Source organism: Stegodyphus dumicola, chromosome 3 (assembly GCF_044657685.1).
Source record: "Stegodyphus dumicola isolate Sdum_Otavi_A_Nest chromosome 3, ASM4465768v1".
Classification (NCBI taxonomy): Eukaryota; Metazoa; Arthropoda; class Arachnida; order Araneae; family Eresidae; genus Stegodyphus; species Stegodyphus dumicola.
Genome location: NC_140770.1, coordinates 37,959,115 through 37,979,053, shown reverse-complemented (window position 1 = coordinate 37,979,053; position 19,939 = coordinate 37,959,115). Strand labels below are relative to the sequence as shown.

General features: G+C 31.5%; 1 protein-coding gene across 1 annotated transcript in view; it reads left to right on the top strand.

Annotated features, from left to right (window-relative positions):
- T3dh (Type III alcohol dehydrogenase) overlaps nt 1–19,939 on the top strand; it is a 76,564-nt gene that overhangs the window by 30,692 nt on the left and 25,933 nt on the right. Inside the window, exons 7-10 of the mRNA XM_035356281.2 lie at nt 2,052–2,129; nt 6,828–6,933; nt 7,026–7,178; nt 18,915–19,013. Of these exons, the coding sequence (XP_035212172.2) occupies nt 2,052–2,129; nt 6,828–6,933; nt 7,026–7,178; nt 18,915–19,013 (436 nt within the window). The remainder of the gene's footprint in view (nt 1–2,051; nt 2,130–6,827; nt 6,934–7,025; nt 7,179–18,914; nt 19,014–19,939) is intronic.

The window sequence follows — 19,939 nt, the reverse complement described above, 5'->3', positions numbered from 1 at the left end:
TTTTCGGTATTGGACTATATTTCAATATATTCTTATATTTTGTTTCTCTTATATTTATTTAGCTCTGTGGTATTATATTATTCACAGAGTAGTTAGATATTCTGCATTAGTGAAATAATTTATTTATTATACATGCTATTTTCATTTTCAATATAGTAACACATTCATATAAATAATATATTTATATCATTATTTAATTACGAATCTCTCAAATGTGATGTAAATGCAGCTGTAGATATTATTAAAAGTAGGGAATATATTACAATATATTACAAAAATTATATATTTCTTTGAATAAAGACTATATTTTTCTTTATTATGTTTTATTTATCTCTTCATTCATTTTACTCTTTCAATAGCATGATTTGATAAGGGCCAGTAATAGCTATGATGAACATATGTTGAATTCTAATAATGTATAAACAAATTATGAATAAAAAATGTTATCGCATTCATAGCTATGCACATACACTACTGGCCTATAAAATTGCTAAACCAAGAAGAAAAGCAAATAACAGAACATGCAAAATTCAGTGCACAGACAAGCCTTTTTTGGTAGTAACACAGCTGTAATCTGGCTGGGTATTGAGTCAAACTGAATTTGGATGACAAACCCAGGTGCTTCATTCCATTCAGCTTTATGTCAGAACTCCTCAATCATAATAGCTTAGGTGTGCCAGTCTTTTGGTAATCTATGGCCAGATATTCTGAATTGGCGAGAGATCTGGAAAATTTGCTGGTCAGTATAACAGTTAAACACCCTCTATGGAAGAAGATAAGGGCAGCATGTAGTTGTGTATTAATTTGTTACCTTTTTATAGATGGCATCATGTAGGCCATCTGTCAAAGCATAGGCATACAATAGCAACAATACATGTTAATGCATGTACCATAGAGCATGGTACATGCGTTAACATGTATTGTTGTTTATCACACAACTGTAAGCGAACTTGTCTTTACTGCAGTGCCAAAGGAAGTTGCAACAGTGGTCGTCGTGTCGACAATCCATGGTGCTGCAGACATTGTCCCACTGTCTGTGCAGATACTTGTTGTCCTATACAAGAGCCCGGTTTCTGAACCTACGTAACATAGCCATATGATTTCACAAAGGCAAGAGGATAATATATCTGTCATCTCAGGCATTGGTGGCCTGGAACTGATGAGATCTTATATGGCATTCTGTATGGCTCTGCAAAATCCAATGATTCCATATTCACTTGACAGCCATGATATCCCAACCAACATGAATGGTAGTGTCATGGAATAATAAGCCTCAGTCTCGAGAGGCCGCAGTGAAATTCCAGTATGTGCTAGTAGGAGTTTCTCCTTCTTATATGAGGCATAACATGACCTTTACAAATGGTCAGATGCAGTTTCCAAATGAAAAACCCACCTTGCAGTCTTCCCATTTATACTTAATTTAGATGACATTGAGTATAAATTACTCATATATTAAGTACGTGATTCATACCTGCTTTGTGCACATGTGCTGGAATGCTAGTCATTATTTGCATATCCCCATACCTTTGTTCCAAATTTGCCATTTGTTGCATATACCTTTTGTGGTGTAGCAATTTTAATGACCAGCAATGTATTTTAATGATTTTGTCAATAAGCAGTCTGTTGGTAGGCAGAGGCAGTTATGTTATTTGTTTAAAATATTTTAATTTTTTAAGTATAGTTATTAATATTTAAATATACATTAGTGTTATTCTTAAAATCTAAAGTATTTGCTTCATAAGTGATTTTTTATTAATTAAAGTTAGAAATGTTTTAGTGAAGTTTTTCCAAAATTTAATCCTTATATTATGCATGCTGCAATATATTTACCATCTATGTGACCTGAGAAGCATTATCATTGCATAAAGCAGAATATTCTTTAATTTCTCTGCAACCTCACAAATAGCCAATTCATTATTATTTATAGCATTATTGTAAAAGCAATAATTTAGCATAATTATAAAAGATGTTTCTAATGTCCTGTATTATCAATCTCAGTGCAAAATATACACTTCCCCCCCTCCCAGTGTATGTTATTTATTCATTTTTAGTGCCAACAACTGCTGGAACAGGGAGTGAAACCACTGGTGTTGCTATATTTGATCATGTGCCACTGAAAACAAAAACTGGTAGGCTGTCATTAATTTTCTTGTTTAAAATTGATTTTATATGTATATTTTTTAAATGTATTTAGAGAAAAAATTGATTAATTTATGGTCATATATAAATAATTGAAATTGAGCTACAATTGAGGGAAGGAGGAAAAAGAAACCTGCCTAAAATTATACCTACAAAGCAATTAGAATTCTCTGTGAATATACATGTAAATATATTGAACAAAGTAGCACAGGAATTATTGCATATATTTATGATGAAAATTATTTATATTTGTTAACAGTTTTGAAATATAACTAAAAGAATATTATTATTTTAAATTTACAGCAGTATATTTGATTTTTTTTTTTTTAATTTATAGTAGAAAAATGTCACATAAAATAGCAATTGCATAAATTCATATGACTTTTTTGAAGATTAGAAGGCATTTGAAAGTAATAATGAAAGCTAATGAAATGATTTATTTGCATTTTGTTGATATTTTTAAGAGCAGAAATAATATGTGAAAGAGTACTGAACATAATTGAATAAATTTAACAGTTTAAAAGTCTGTTATTCTTTTATTTTTTATAGATTATAAAGTGTAGAATAAAACCATAAAATGTGAAGCGCTAATTTTTGTGTCATTTGAATAAAAGTATAAATTGTATTTCTAATAAATTGCCTTTTTTTTAAAGCATATTTTTAAATATTCACAGAAACATATTACCATTTCCTAGAAAGCATATTTTTGAGTACTCATAGAAACAAGAATACTCTTGAATTTAACTAAAAAATATAAAATATTAAGGGAGCAAAAATCTCTCTGCTATTAAAGATTCTGCAAAAGAGATTAGGAGATAATATTTGACTTAAGCTATTGAAAAGAGCATTTAAAAAAAATCTTGTTTATTCGAAAAAGTTTGAATAATTGAATATTTCAAGTTAAAGAAATCTGAGAAATGTTAGCATTAAATTTTAACCATTTGAATTCCCTTGACAGCAATGATAATCTCAGTTTATTCTGGAGAAACATTTACTTCGGATTTAGAATTATTGAACTTGTATGATATGCAATTTCAGTAAGCAAGTCTATTACACACCTACCAGTTTCAGCTACTAAAATTCATTTCACATGGAACCAAGTTTGTAATCTCATTAACTATGTTACACTGATTTCCAAGATCATCTTCACCTGCACAAAAACACCGATTAATCAAAAACTCTTGTACAAATAGATTTGTGATGATGAATAAGTCATAACACATTTATGCAAAGTAAAAGCCTTGAAAACAGAGGTCCTTGAATTCATGTGCACGTATCACATGTTCAGGTAGCTAGTGAGAGTTTGGAAAAGTAAGTTCCAATATAAGATACTGTTTGAATTAAAATGCTCCACCATTATAGCCATCAAAGTATTTGCATACCTAGAAGGAAATTTTCACCATATTTTTTTTAAGATTGTCCCATAATTAATCAGTGAAACTCAAATCAGAGATATATTTATTAAATCAATGTTTCGGGTTTCAAAAAATTTATTAATCAGATTTGTTGAATTGGATACACATCATTAGCACTCAGGACTGGAAGAAAGATTATATCTTTGTATGATATACCTTTATCTTGAACACATGCATATAATAGAAAAGAAACAAAACGTAGAAAAACAATTTATCTTCTATTTTTATTTTTTGGAATATTAAGTAAATATTATTTTTAAATTAGTAAATATTATTTAAAAATATGGAATGCCATTCTTATTTTGAATTAATATGTAAAGAAATTAAAAAATAGAAAAAATTACAACACTTACATTATAAATTTTGCTCATTAATTTCAAAAAACACTAACTGAACTTCTAATTAAAATATCCATGCAATGAAATCTGCCTGTTTAATTTTTGTTTTTGGTCAATCATTCTTTCTTCTAAAAGGTTTTAAATTCCATGAAGCAATAAATTAATCATATTTTTATCAGTTATCTATCACATTTTTCTGCTTATTTTACACTTCCTTTGTGGCAAATCACCACCATCAACAACTTTTAGTTGTGGTTCTAAATTTCACTAAGGATTCATGGTACTTAATGCAAAATCATCACATGCATGTTTGCATTTCATGCATGCATCAAATTGTTAACTTCAAATTAAACAATTAATTTCATTAACATCAGAAATAAACTGCCATGGTCAGGCTTGCACATTGATTTATTATTATTGTTAGAGTGCATTGATAGGAAATAATAGAATTAGTATAAACATTTTAAGAATGCAATGATGCAATTATTAATTTAAAGAACACAGTAATAGGTCCTGTATGATAAAATCATATTGAAATAAAGAATACAACTAATGTTTCACAAATACATAAAAAATTTGCTATTAAAAATAGCTTTTCTGATGGAGATAAATTTCTTGATTTATACACTACTTGAAATATTTGGAGTTTATACCAAAACTAGACATTTTGCTGATTGCTTTAATGAATGCCTTCAGTGATTTGACGTGCATTAGAAATTTGTCTTTGAAAACAATAATTATCAACACAGATGTTTATCAAATGTTCTCAGACATATTGGCAACTCTTAAAAGGTGATAATTTGGTTATTCTTTATTTCTCTGGCTACATCATTCAAGCTCTTGCATTGTATTCAAAATAGGGTTTTTTCTAGTTTGGAGACATTTAGTTAATTAAATTAAAAGAAAATTTTAATTTTTACTTTACTGAAGGAATGAAAAACTGTGAAGAGAAGAACTGGATTCCTTCCAGGGCAACATTACTACTGGCATATCATTGAAAGCTGATGAATAATTTATTGACCGGCTCAAGAATACATTACTAAAACTGAGTTTTAATTGCAGTAAATTGACACAATTCTGATTATCTGTCGAACAACCTTATCCAGTTCTTTCTATTAAGCATTGAAGATATTACTTCTTTATTCATCTCCATACCTTTGTGAAATTGCATTTTTGCCATTGGTAGAAATTAAAATCAAGTATTGAAAAAAGCTGCAATTGTCAAACTCTTTGCATCTGAAAATAATTCAAAGCAACCTGGACTGCATTGCTAACATCAACAGCAATCGAAAACAAATGCACCCTTGACACAGAAAGAAAAAAATAAGCCTTATTAAAAATCCTTTTTGTAAAGTTAAATTTAATAATAAATAATTATTTCTTTTACTGAAGTTCCTTTTGGGCTCCTAAAACCACTTTCTGAAAGAATATGTGCTCTTTATCTCTAAAAAAAATTCACTGCATTGAGGAGGAAATGTATTATTATAAATTCAGTTTCTAAAATGTAGGTCACAATGCTTAAAAGTTTTGGAACTTCTGTTCTAGATTATTATACCGTTGTGCTATAAGATTTCAGAAGGTACAAAATCAAACATATAAATTCTTCCAAGCTCTTGAAATTTTATAAAATACAAAATTAATTTTAAAAAATATTATGAGAATTGCTTTACATGCAAATATTTTTTGTGAATGAAGCAGTAACTGCAAGGTAGGGCATTTGAATCCCTTGTGATTTGTATGACTCTATAACTCTGCCTTTATTCAGCTACTATCTGTGAGATATGATTTAATTTTGTTTTGTTATAATCATAAAAGTATCTTTATTTAGATGTTCTGCGTTATAAGTAATCATTATTTCCCATTTGAAATAATGTTTTATTATATGTGACTATTTTTAGATAGGATGCATTACTTTCCAAGCATTTTTTGCTGTATTGAATTTGCTGATTTTTCATTTTTCTGGCTACTAGTCATTTGCACAGCTAGCCAACTAAAACAGTTATTGTAACAAAGTGGAAAAAATGCACTATAATGATTTTATTATGTCCAGCTAGTGTAATTTCACAAGTCCAACTAGTAATTGAACTAATAATGAAGATGAAGATCTACATTTACTGCTTTTAAATCACTTAATTTCTAATCTGTGAAAGTCAGTTTAAATGTGAAAGAAAACTTAAAACATCTTACATTTTGCCAAATGGCAACACTGATGCATGGAAGATAAAAATATTTTATTTTGGGCAGTGGCAACATATTTCTTTTAAATCAGTAAGTTTGTTGATTAAATTTGAAAGACAAATCTCTTATACTTTGCCATGTGGCAACATATTTCTTTTAAATCAGTTTGTTGATTTTATTTCAATTAGTTTGTTGATTTTATTTGAAATAAATATTTTAAACTTTTCTGAATGCAACACACTGCTTTTAAATTGCTGGGTTTGTTAACCAAATATTCATTAAATTCACACAAAGTATGAAGTAAATAAATAAATAAATTCAAAAATCGAACTTCAAGATGCACATGTTCAAGTAGAGGACCGAATGTGCTCAAAATTTGGTGACTCTTAAGTGCCATTTTTACCCAGTTTGAAGAACATACATACATATATACATTCAGATTCTTCATTGAGATAAGAGCCTGAGAGCAGAGGTTTGATTATAAGTTAGAAAAGCTACTTTTCATTAAAAATGTATGAAAATTGAATTATATTATAGTACTTTTTATAGGTAAGCCGTAATTTAAATATTTTTGTATTTATTTCCATGTCAGTTTTAACTGCAAATTAGTTTTTTCTTAAATTTCATGATGTTTCTCATAAAGTTCATTTTACATCTGTATAATGTTGTTATTTTAAACCTTTTTTTAAGCGTTTTTTAAACTTTTTTTTCAAACACAAAAGTAAATAATGTGTTTGATCTATAATTGCATTTTTAGGGATTGCTCATCGGGCTCTTCGTCCAACACTTGGAATAATTGATCCTTTGCATACTCTACATATGCCTAGCAGAGTAGCAGCTTATTCAGGATTTGATGTTTTATGGTATCAAGTTATTAAATATTTCAAACCCAATGAATAATGGATGTGCTGTGAAAAACTTTAAAGATTAAATGCCCTCCCCCTCTTTTTTTTAGCCATGCTCTTGAATCTTACACTGCAATTCCCTTCAATGAGAGAACTCCTCGCCCTGAAAATCCTGTGCTTCGCCCTGCATATCAAGGTAGTAATCCAATAAGTGATATATGGGCCTTGAAAGCTCTAAGAACAATACAAAAATACTTTAGAAGGTATTGTTTGTGGGGAAATTTTATACTTTATTGATTTAGTACCAGTTGAAAAATTAATGAAAGGACCATTCTGTTTCTAATTATGTTGCATATAAAAAAAACTATGTAAATGTTAGTGTAAATATTGACCATGCTTAACAGACCTTCATTAAAATATACCATTTTTATTTAATTAAAATTTATATTAATTTAATATTTATTTAAAATTTGTTATGCATATAAATATATATATATAATTTTTTAATTATCAATTTATGTTTTGAGTAATGAGTTCAAATGTTAAGAAAAATGTATGATAGATGCTGCTTCTTTTCCTGTTTTAAATATTTGTGACGTTGATAAATTGATGAGGAGAAAGGAAAGTTAATACATTTAAAAAGAGTACAGAGAAAATACATATATTTTTTTCATTTCATTCATTAAACTCTTGCTATTATTTGCATTAATTTGCTTTAAGAACTATGTAGTTTATCTATATAAAAATTGTATTACAGTGGAAGCTCATTAATTCAAACACGAAAGTTTTCAGAAAAGATTTTGAATTATCGAACTTGTTGAGAGAAAAAATACTTTAAAAGTGTATCACTGAAGAAGAAAAAAATCTCTTAGTATGTATAATTCCATATAATATATTATACTATGCTATCTAAAATTAAACATATTAAAAAGCAATAAAAATGTACCTTGATTATAAAATGAAGCAGAAGATATGCTGTAGAAAGTAAACTTTAATTAAAAATATGAATTACACTTTTGTAGAAAACTGTAAAATGGATGTTTGGTTTTGTTTATTATGCCTATATTTTTTAGCCAGCTTCTCAATTTGAATTAAACATTCAATTAATTTTCAAAAGAAGACTCAATCTGAATAAATACTTTCAGAGTTTATTATGGCTTATAAATACACTCAGAGTTTTTATAGAGTCCATTATGGCTTGAACATTAGGATGCTTAACAGTCTCTGCATTCTCTCTGAATCCAAAAAGGTCTCTTCTTTTTCATCTTATTGGATAGATTTTATTATGTCATCATCACTCAGTTGTCCACAGACTTCCAAATCTTCATCTACCCTTGCATAATCAGAAAAAGTTGCATTAGCACCTTTAATATTTTTTTAATTAAAAGAAAGCTATATCAATATCATCACATTCTTTGACATAATTGATGTCTTCGACGTGCATAAATTTAGAATTTAGCATGACTGTAGCAGTTACTAATTGTGCTTTTTTTAACAGCATCTGATGTGGCTTATAGATCATTTATAGCTGTCAGCAGAGTAATGTCATAGTTTTAAAGAAGAAATGATTTGTTGTAAAAGTCTCTTATGATTATTTGTTTTAAAATTCTGGATGATTCCTTTATCCATTGGTTGTAGCTTCGCAGTTGTGTTTGGCGGCAAATATTCAACCTGTATGGAACTCGGTTCTGAAAGGTTATTGTGGCAGATTGCATTATCCACAAGTAAGAGAATTAACTGCTCAGAATTAACCCCCCAAAAACTGCTTATCTATTCCTTTTAAGCAGTTACTGAAGATGTCTCATGTCATCCATGCTTTTGTATTGGATACATAATCAACTGGCAGTGTTCGAATTTCTTTAAAACACAGTGAAATTTTTGACTTTCCAATCACTAATAATTTCAGCTCTTTGCTCCCATCCATATTAGCACAAACTAAAGCTGTAATCCTCTGTTTACTGCTTGTACCTTCTACGCAAGCATCCCCTTTAAAATGCAATGTTTATTTGACAATTTGGCAAGAGTTTATTAAAAAATGCAGATTTGTTCATTAAAAAATATCTTTTCATAAGTTAAGTAGAGAAAAGTCCTGACGGTTTCATGTTGAAATTAGTGTATACGTCTTCATTTACATCAGAGCTTTGGCCACATACAGTATAATAAAAAAATATTGTGCCTTGACTTAAACTGAGAAGCCATCCATCACTGCATTTAAAATCTTCAGTATCCATTCAACTTGCCAATTCAACAGCCTTCATTTGCAGCAGGGGTCCATTTATCAGAAAATTTCGAGATCTAGCCTCCTGGAGCCATGGCAGTAGAGCTTTTTCTAAATCTTCTTGGGATGCATTTCTCATGCGTTTCCTTCCTCTAGCAAATTTAGAATTGATTTCTTGTTCTTCAAATAAGTAAACAAGATTATTTTTTTAATTCAATAGTCAGCTGCTAACTTTGTTTTATATTCGCCATTCTCTACTTTCTTTAAAACTTCTACCTTTATCTCCAAAGTTAGAGATTTTATTTTCCATGTGTAGACATCCTGAATTTTTACACGTTCACAGCACATTGTGATTAAGAAAAACTAGAGCACATTAACCTGTCTACACTGCAGGCAAAACTGGTACAGCTCTCTACAATCTGTACTAAGAAAGTTTTTTCTGAAATTCTAAGAAAGTTGATAATAAATAAACAAATGATTCTCCCCCTACTCTGACCTATTCATAAAGGATTCTGAATGAATCCAAGGAAACAGGTTAGGCCAGGGAACTTTGTCCAATGAGCACTGATAAGAGGTGGACAGTAGGACAATAACCACTGGTGTTTAGTGGAACTGCAATAGTTAGAAATGCAGGCAAGTGCTTTTTTACATAAAAAAGAAATACAGATGATTTTGGCACAAAAAATAATAAATACAGTATGTATTTTCTTTGTTAAATGAGGAAAAAGAATTTTTTTTCTTTTGTCAAATTTTTAGTGGGAATTAACTAACATGATAAAAATTTAATTTGAATTAGTGAATCAACTTCTTAATTTTTCAGTTAATAAAATTCTTCTTAAGTCACCCTTTAAAGATGTTTATAAGAAATAAATAAAATGAAAACAGATTAATAAAAATTAAAGAAAGTAAGCCATCGGTCTCCATCTAATGTTGTTAATAAAAGGAATAGGATTAATAGTCTGGGACAAAAGCAGTAATATTTAGTTTAATTTAGTGAGTTTTTAGACTTTTCTTACCATGTTCCTGGATGTTCAATTTGTTCTTGAACTAGTATCACATCTACAGTATACCCTCAACTGTGCGTTGAAGGAAATATTTTATAGAATTTTTATTCTCAGGCTATCTGATTGGTTGACTAATACGAAAACCAGTTCTTTGGAGAAACCATACAAGGAACAATGCTCTAAAGGTAACATTTTTTGGCTAGGAACCCTCCAGTGGTAATCTCATTTCTTGGAAAAGCCTCGTACATTATTAGATTTGATAACCCCATTTATGCTTTTCAAGGACTAAATTTGTATGGCTACAGTGTTAGAATTTTTAATCATATAAATCTGCTGCTAATAACAATCAAATCATATCTCGAAAATTATTAATCTTCTGTCCTAAATTATGTGACTGCAGCCTGGATAATATCAACTGGCAAATCATTTTTAATAAATGATGTGAGATTAAAATGCTTCTACCTTAATGAATTCCAGTCCAGGCTTGAGTGATTTTTGAACCATCAGGCAACTGTTTCATTAGCAAATTGTGGGCTGCCTGTTCTAGATTGAAATTTATTAACTAAATTGAAGCTCATTAGTCTTAGTTTTTTTTTTTTTTTTTTTTTTTTTTTAAGTATTTAGTGTTTAATTTATGCAGTATGTGTAACTTATGGTGATTTCCTGTTATGTTTTTACCACCAATCCTCGAATTCCATATCACAGATTGTGTTCTTACTGCATTAATATAAATATTAACAAGACATAGTGCACAATAAAAATTAAGCTTTATTTAGGAACTTCGCGCACACTGCCCGACAGCCTGCCTGTTTCGCTCTGCTCGCTACTCGTAAGAAACTTCTCCTCTAGGGTTGCCACACTTATCGGAGGGCGCAAGGCGCGCTCCTTATCGCCATCACCACAGAGTTTCCCCCCAGTTCCTTTAATGGCTATTCAAAGGAACGACATAGGTTATGAAATTATCTCGGAGTATCCGTGCTGTTGGGTATTTTTTTTATGATTACAAAATTAGAATATAAAATTAGAAAAGATCAAAATGCAATTCAATATATAACAAGGTATTGACACATATAATAAACATGAAATAACAAGAAATATGTTAAGATATGAATTTTAAAAAAGTGTTTTAAATTGTTATGTAAGAAGCAAGTTTCTTAGGGAAGTGAACATGTCTTACCGATCTGGTGACAGTTTGTGTCTTAAAGAGTTCGTTTGCAGATTTATTCTGCTGAACTGTCTTTAAGTCTTTATTTGTTTTCAGTTCAGGCAAATTAGAGTCCGAAAGCAAATAGGCTGGTTTCACACGGTCTATAGACACAGTAGATTTCAGACCGCTAATATCGTGAAAGTTTTGTCCGTTCTAGAAAGGACTTTATGCGGACCTGTATATGGTTGGCACAGAGGTGGCTTTACTCGATCGACACGTAAGTATACATGCGTACACGACTTTAAGGTAGCACTTACGTAACATTTTTCTTGGCAATGTGCAGATGTTGCTATTGGATTCAATTGTTGCATTCTATGCCGAAGATTCGTGATAAATTGTGTGTCATACGGAGATATCTTAGATGACGTTATCATATCACTAGGCAGCTTGAGAGTTGTGCCGTACACCATTTCAGCACAAGATGACTGTAGATCCTCCTTTACGGCTGTCCGAATACCAAGCGTAACAACTGGTAGTGTTTCAGTCCAGTTATTGGTCTCGTGAGCCTTGAGAGAAGATTTTAAATGTCGATGAAATCGTTCAACAATGCCGTTGGACATTGGATGATAGGCTGTTGTGATTCTGTTCGTACCTAAAATGCGCGTAAATTCTGCAAAAAGTGCGGATCTCATTTGAGAACCTTGGTCTGTTGTTATGATCGATGGGCAGCCAAAACGAGATATCCAACAGTTGAAGATGGCTCTGCAAATGGTTTCCGTTTTCATATCCGGGATAGGAATGGCTTCAGGCCATCTGGAGAATCTATCTATTAGAGTCAAAAGGTACACGTTGCCTTCTGATGGAGGTAACGGTCCGACGATATCCATATGGATTTCTGAAAAACGTGCATCAGGAAGAGAGAATTTGCCCAGTGGTGCTTTAGTATGCCTAGTAATTTTCGATTTTTGGCAAGATTCACAGGATTTCACCCAATTTTTGATATGACGTTTCATGTCGGGCCATACATAACGAGAACAAATAAGCTTCGTAGTAGCTGCAATTCCTGGATGTGACACATTATGCAGATGATTAAAGATGAGTCTGCGAAAGGAATTCGGAACAAATGGACGAGGAATGTCTGTTGATATGTCACAAAGAATATTACCATCAGAATACTGGCACGGTTTAAATTCCAGTTTCAAAGATGATGTGTTGTTTTTGAGAAGGTCTTGTACCTCCGGATCATGCTGTTGAGCTTCCGAAAATTTTTTAAAATCCAAAAATGGAGATTTTGTTATGGAATCAATTTCGATTCTTGAAAGAGCGTCAGCAACGATGTTTTTTGAACCTTGCACATGCCTAATATCAGTAGAGTACTGAGAAATAAAATCTAAATGGCGCAATTGTCGAGGTGAACATTTATGAGGGTTCTGTTTAAAAGCGTATATTAACGGTTTTTGATCCGTATAAATTATAAAATTTCTGCCTTCTAACATGTGTCGGAATTTCTTAATTGCAGAATAAATTGAAAATAATTCCCAATCGTATGCGGACCATTTCTGTTGACTTTTATTGAGTTTCATAGAGAAAAATGCTATAGGTTCCCATGTTTGTTGAGACAACTGCATAAGTGTGCCGCCTATTGCGACGTCTGAGGCATCTACCCAGGTGCTTAGCTGGGCTCCGGGAATAGGATGTCTCAAAAGGGTAGCCTGAGCAATGGCATTTTTGGCAGCAATAAAGGCTTGTTCAGCATTCTCGTTCCAATTTAATTGTGGGGATGAATCCTGAACACGAGAACGAGATTTCTTTTTATTAATATAGCCTTCTAACAATTTTATTAAAGGAGAAAGAATATGTGCTGCTTTAGGTATGAAACATCTGTAAAAGTTAAACATGCCTAAAAATCGGCGAAGCTGAGTGAGAGTGGTAAGTTGAGGAAAATCTAAAATACATTTGACTTTGTCAGGAAGAGGTTCAATTCCGTTTTCACTAAGGTGAAAACCTAAGAAATCAATAGACGTTTGACCAAAGGTGCATTTTGAAACATTTATGCAAAGTCCATATTCCTGAAGTTTGGAAAATAAAGCTTTCAAATGCCTGCAGTGTTCTACAGAATCTTTAGAGGCTATGAGCAAGTCATCGACGAAAGCGTAAACACCTTCTAAATCCCGCGTGACTTCATCTATAAAACGTTGAAAAGTCGCGGATGCATTGCATAAGCCGAATTGCATACGGGTACTTTCGAATAAACCGAATGGTGTGCATATGGCGGTTTTGTGGATGTCGGCTGGGTTAATTGGTATTTGATGGTATGCCTTAATCAGGTCAACATGACTAAAAATTTTAGTACCGTGCAATGCAGCAGTAAAATCGGCTAAGCATGGAATAGGATATTTGTCTTTTATTGTTTGAGCGTTCAATGCTCGATAATCTCCTACAGGTCTCCATTCCAAACTTCCCTTTTTTGGAACCATGTGAAGTGGGGATGCATAATTGCTGCTCGAAGGTCTCAAATGCCCCAATTGCATCATAGTTTGAAATTCTTGTTTTGCTATTTTTAAGCGATCTGGAGCTAACCGACGAGGTTTTGCAACCACAGGTGGACCTTTAGTTATGATATAATGAAGGGTGTTGTGTTTAACAGGTTGGTTAGGATCTGGTAATCTAGTAACTGAAGGAAATTCTTTTAAAATTTTGTGATATGGTGTATCACTAAATACAGTTTTTACTGAATAAATGCTTGCATTTTTCATGCAACCGACGGTTTTAAAATGCGTTTTTAAATCTTTGAGACATTTGTTTCTGAGATCAGGCACCAATTCAAAGAAATGGAGAAAATCTGCTCCAAGAATGGGTGTACTAACATTTGCTATAAGAAAAGTCCATGTAAACTGTCGTCTTAATTTGAAATCCAAAGAAAGTGTTTTTTGACCATAAACATGAATAGTAGAAGAATTAGCAGCGAAAAGTGTTTGTTGGGACGAATTCCGTTTTTGAGAATTATTTGCTGGAAGTAAGGACACGTCAGAGCCGGTATCGACCAAGAATGAAAGGTTTGTTCTACGGTCACGAACGAACAGGCGACGTGAAACTTGAGGCAAAGAATAAGTCGCCTCTATTCTTTGCTGGTTTCGTTTCCCTGCCATGAACAAGGTTTTGTACATTTGTCATCTCTACACTTTTTCCCAAAATGTCTATGATACCAGCAAACAGAATAATCTCTCCTTTTGGAATTGCTTCTTTCCTTATTGCGATCTCCGCGATTTGGTGAGCGACCACGAGAAAGAGAAATGCGATCAATACGTTTGTTTAATTTTTCTATTTGTTTAAATAATTTATCCTCAAGAGACTGATCGACTGTGCGAGAAACGGCACAAGTCCGGGGTTGGATTTACTTCTAAAATTCTGTCGGCAATTTCTGCAGCTTTATCTACAGTTAAATTGGAAACCGCTGCCAAAGTAGACTGAACAGTCGAAGGCAAACGTTGAAGGAATAATTCTAACATTAAGTTATCAGGAACATTTAAAGATTCTGCTTGACGTTTCATATTTCTAAGCAAATCGGAAGGTTTTCGACAGCCTAATTCTTCTCCAGATAATAATTGGCGAATTTCTTGCTGAGATTCTCCTGCACGATTTATTAACTCAGTTTTAAGCTTTGTATATGGATCAATAGGATCTGGTTTCATAAGTAAATCCCGTACTATTGATGCAATATCTGGAGGAAGATGAGCAACTACATAATTATATTTAGTAATGTATTCTGTGATAGGTTTGAGGGTGGCAAGAGCAAAGGTACTTTCACACATAATAAACCATAAAGATGGGTCTGATCGGATATAAACCGGAATTTGGACGGCATAAACATCAGACATTGTGCAAGGTTTTTAAGCCAAAATAAAAGCAAAAATTTAACTAAAGAAAATGAAATTAAATGATAAGTAGAAAACAGAATTATAAAATGATCTATAATTACTACTCATCTGTGATCCGGAGGATGAAAACCGATGTAATCCATTACTTCTGGTTTGGAGATCTTGAGTGATGGCTTGTAGTCAAAACCGAAAGTGCTTGAGAACTGTTCATACGATTTAACACAGTCCGGGTTACCATTATTGGTGATTTCCTGTTATGTTTTTACCACCAATCCTCGAATTCCATATCACAGATTATGTTCTTACTGCATTAATATAAATATTAACAAGACATAGTGCACAATAAAAACTAAGCTTTATTTAGGAACTTCGCGCACACTGCCCGACAGCCTGCCTGTTTCGCTCTGCTCGCTACTCGTAAGAAACTTCTCCTCTAGGGTTGCCACACTTATCGGAGGGCGCAAGGCGCGCTCCTTATCGCCATCACCACAAACTATCTGGTATATGTGGTGCTGACATATTTATCATTATAAATAACATCTATAGTGAAATGCAAACATTTCCAAACGGTAATGTAAAAGGTCGTACCTTAATTTCACCACAGGCAGATGAACTTAATCCATAGGATTAATATGATTAAGATTTTGTTATAATTTAGTTATTAAGATGAACTTAATAACTAAATTATAACAAAAGTGAAAAAAAATATATATCTATTTATAGAAGATGCTGGAAATGACTACTTTTCTTTTTTGGGGGTAGTAGATCGTTATGAATTTGTAATAACACGCATATATTTCTTATGATGCTAGAAGTTTTTTCACCACTTTATTCAAATTTTAATCTGTTAACTGGGTATGACGAAATTTTTCGTCATGCTGGGAAGACTATTTCAATGCGTATGACGAAATTTTTCGTCATGCTGGGAAGACTATTTCAATGCGTATGACGAAATGTTTCGTCATGCTGGGAAGACTATTTCAATGCGTATGACGAAATGTTTCGTCATGCTGGGAAGACTATTTCAATGGGCATGACGAAATTTTTCTTGCAATCTGTCACTTGACCGTTGTTCAAGAAAAATCGATCAATGAAAACACTTGTCCGCTTATAAATTGTGATAACACTCCTAATTTGCACAACTTAATTTCATTTTAGTCTGCATTTCCGTATTTTACATATTAGTAATAATTTGTTGATTTGAGTAATTGTTAGTTTTTTATAAATATGGCTAAAAATTATTGTGAAGCAGAAATTATTTTTGAATTGTCTGAAAGTGACGATGAAATATTGCCTGGGACGTTTGGTAAACGACGTCGAATTCTAAGAATAAGTACCAGTTCGGAAGAAAGCGATAACGACTTCTTTACTGATGGTCCGGACATTGAATCAAAGGATGATGATGTTATAGACCAAAATACTCAACCGACATCAGCTGAATGGAAATGTGAAAGAATATTGCGATCGCCTTTCCCGTTTTTATCTCAGTCTAGACTTACATTTGAAGGACCTGAAGAAAAGGATTGCTTTTTTTATTTCGAGAAATTTATCGATGAGAATTTTGTAGAACTTATTGTGGAACAATCAAACAAATACGCCGGACAGTTTTTTGAAAAAAATACTTCCATGAAACCACATTCAAGATGTCTCTCGTGGGTTGACACAGATGACCGAGAGATGAGAGTATTTATTTTTTTACTAATTTTGCAAGGAATAATAGGAAATCCTTCTTATCGGCTTTATTTCACAAAGCGAGAAAGTCTGGAGACTCCATTTTTTTATAAAATTATGTCAGAAAAAAGATTCCAACTGTTAGTAAAATTTTTACATTTTAGTGATAACAATGCTTTCGATCTAAAAGTGTGCAACAAAAAAAACCTACAAAATCGATTCCATTTTGAACTATTTGAGAAACAAATTCAAGGTGTTAACATACTAGATAAGGAAATATCTGTAGATGAGTCTCTTTTGCTATGGAAAGGAAGACTGTCTTGGAAACAGTACATTTCATCGAAAAGAAGTCAATTTGGTGTTAATGTGTATAAGATATGTGAAAGTAAATCCTGATACATAAGTGATTTCATTATATATACAGGTAAAGACACGCAGTATGGTTCGAACTATCCAGAAGAACAGAGACCAAATCGTATTGTTCTTGAATTGTGCCACGATTTGTTGGATAAAAGATATACGCTATACCTCGATAATTGGTACACTAGTACCGATCTGGCTGAGAAGATGTGCAGAAGAAAAACCGATGTTGTAGGAACAATGCGAAAAAATAGAAAGGGAATACCATCTGATATCAAAAATTGTGTTGTGAAAAAAGATGAACATATTGCTTGGTACAGAGACAAAATAATGATTATGAAGTGGAAAGACAAAAAGGATGTAATTATATTGAGTACTATCCACGACAATAAATTTGTAGAAATAAAAAAACGAAGGAAAACGATATCAAAACCGAAAGTTATCGCTGACCACAACAAAAATATGGGAGGAGTTGATCTTGCTGACGGACAAATGAAAACTTATGAAATCGCTAGAAACCAAGTAAAAAAGTATTACTATAAGATATTTTTACATGCACTAGACATAGTGGGTTTGAATGCATATCTTTTATACAAGAAAGATGGCGGTCACCTAGATAGGCTTCATTTCCTTATCGAAACTGTAGAAAAAGGTGTTGAAAAATATAGAGACGGATCGCAGTTGCCGTCTACTAGTACAGGACGATCATCTTTGATACCAAAACCATCTCGACTCTTTGAAAGACATTTTGCAGACTATATACCATCCGACTCTTCAAGAGTAAATGTAACGAGGAGATGCAAATTATGCTATTCCAAAGGTCTTAGGAAAGAATCGAGATTTTGGTGTCCCGACTGCAGTGTTGCTTTGTGTATGCCGCATTGCTTTAGGGGATATTATACGAAATAATTGTTTAAATTTGTTCAATTAATTTGTTTTTCCGGATTAAAAATGTTTAATTTTAATATTTAATATCATTAAATATTTTAAAACGATTTTCTTTTATTTATTCCTTGCGATGTGCTGAAATTACTGCAAAGGAAAAAGTCCCCATTGTGAAACGATTTTACTGAAAGCTTATTCCCCAGTTAACAGGTTAAACTCAGATCTTTCTTTCTGTCTCCCATTTCCTGTGGTTGGTATTTCACCTTGTAATGCAGATAAGCATTTTACCAAAGGTCAGACACATTTTACCTCAAATAGCAGTACTTACTAATCTTTTTCATTGTTAGATTAAATAATATTCACAATGAAAACCTCAAGAATTTATAAATTGCACTATTTTCTCTCTCATAGTGTTTCACTTGGCAGTAATGAATTTCAGTATTATTTATTTTCATTATAAGTTTATGTTTACAGTCTTGGAAGTTTTTTTTTAATTTATATATATATATTTTTTTATTTAGATATCGGATAATATTTTCAACTGAATTACAGAAATTATATTATCTTTTGCCAGTAATCTTTTCTATGATTTAAAAAATGCAAATATCAAAATTAAAAGGTTATTATTCTGAAGGAAATTATTATTATGTACTTTAAATGAAATAAATGTAGTTTCATTGTGAAAGAATAAATATAATATTTGCCTGGATAGCTTTGCAAGGAAATTTAATAGATAATTTTTGTTTATTGAATTAATCATTAAAAATATTTTATAACATATTATATAATGCCTTCTAATCTTATGTTTATGTTTACTTATAAATTTATTTATACAGAGCTGTAAAAAATTCAGGTGATTATGAAGCAAGGTCTGAAATGCACTTGGCTAGTACCTTTGCTGGTATAGGATTTGGAAATGCTGGAGTACATTTATGGTAAACTAATGTGTTGATCATTTATATAAAATTTCTATAAATAATTAGTTATATAGTTTTCATTTTGCAACAACATTTTACTTTAATTGTAAAAAATGCAGAGCTTGTTATCTGCTTTATTTTTTATATCTCAAATTGAAACTAGTAAAAAAATAATGCGAAAAGCAAATGAAAATAATAAAATGCTGTGTATAACATCATCGCTTTATTTAATCTGCCAAAGCTATTTTTTATGAAAATAAAATTTTTTTTAATTAATTTAAACCTATTTACAAGATCTAAGTTTAAAAATTTTATTGAATGTAAATTTTAATGTACTATAATATCTGGAATCTTAAAAAATTGTTGTTGTGAATATCAGTATCAAAGTACAATGCTTCCAGCTGTGTAATGTTGTAATTGATCTGATGCATAATTATATTTAGTGCTAAAATCTTTCTCAAAGGGTATGTTGGAGGAAAGGGTGAAAGAGGAGACCAGTTGTCTCGCTGCCACAAAAAAATCTTTGTTGAGTGAAAAATATATCAAGGATTACTGAAGTAATTTAGACTTCTAATGAAATGGGATTCTATCAGAGGTAGCAAACATAATTGTTACATCAAGAGATAAATGCAATGAAATGTCTTAAAATAAAGTAACCTTTAAATAAATGTAAAATGAGAAATATAATAAGTTACAGAATTGGGGATGTTATTGATCATCAAAGAAATAGTAATTTAATACTTTTGTCCATTTTCTTTGAAATCTGAAATGCAAAGTCCTTGTGTTAATATTTTTCTATTAAACAGAATAAACCTTTTTATTTAACAATCTTTATTAATCTTATTTAATCTTATTACTTAATCTTAAACTTATTACTTAAATCTTTATTAATCTTATTACAAATAATCTTATTTAATATGTAGCTTACAAAAGCTTATTTGTTT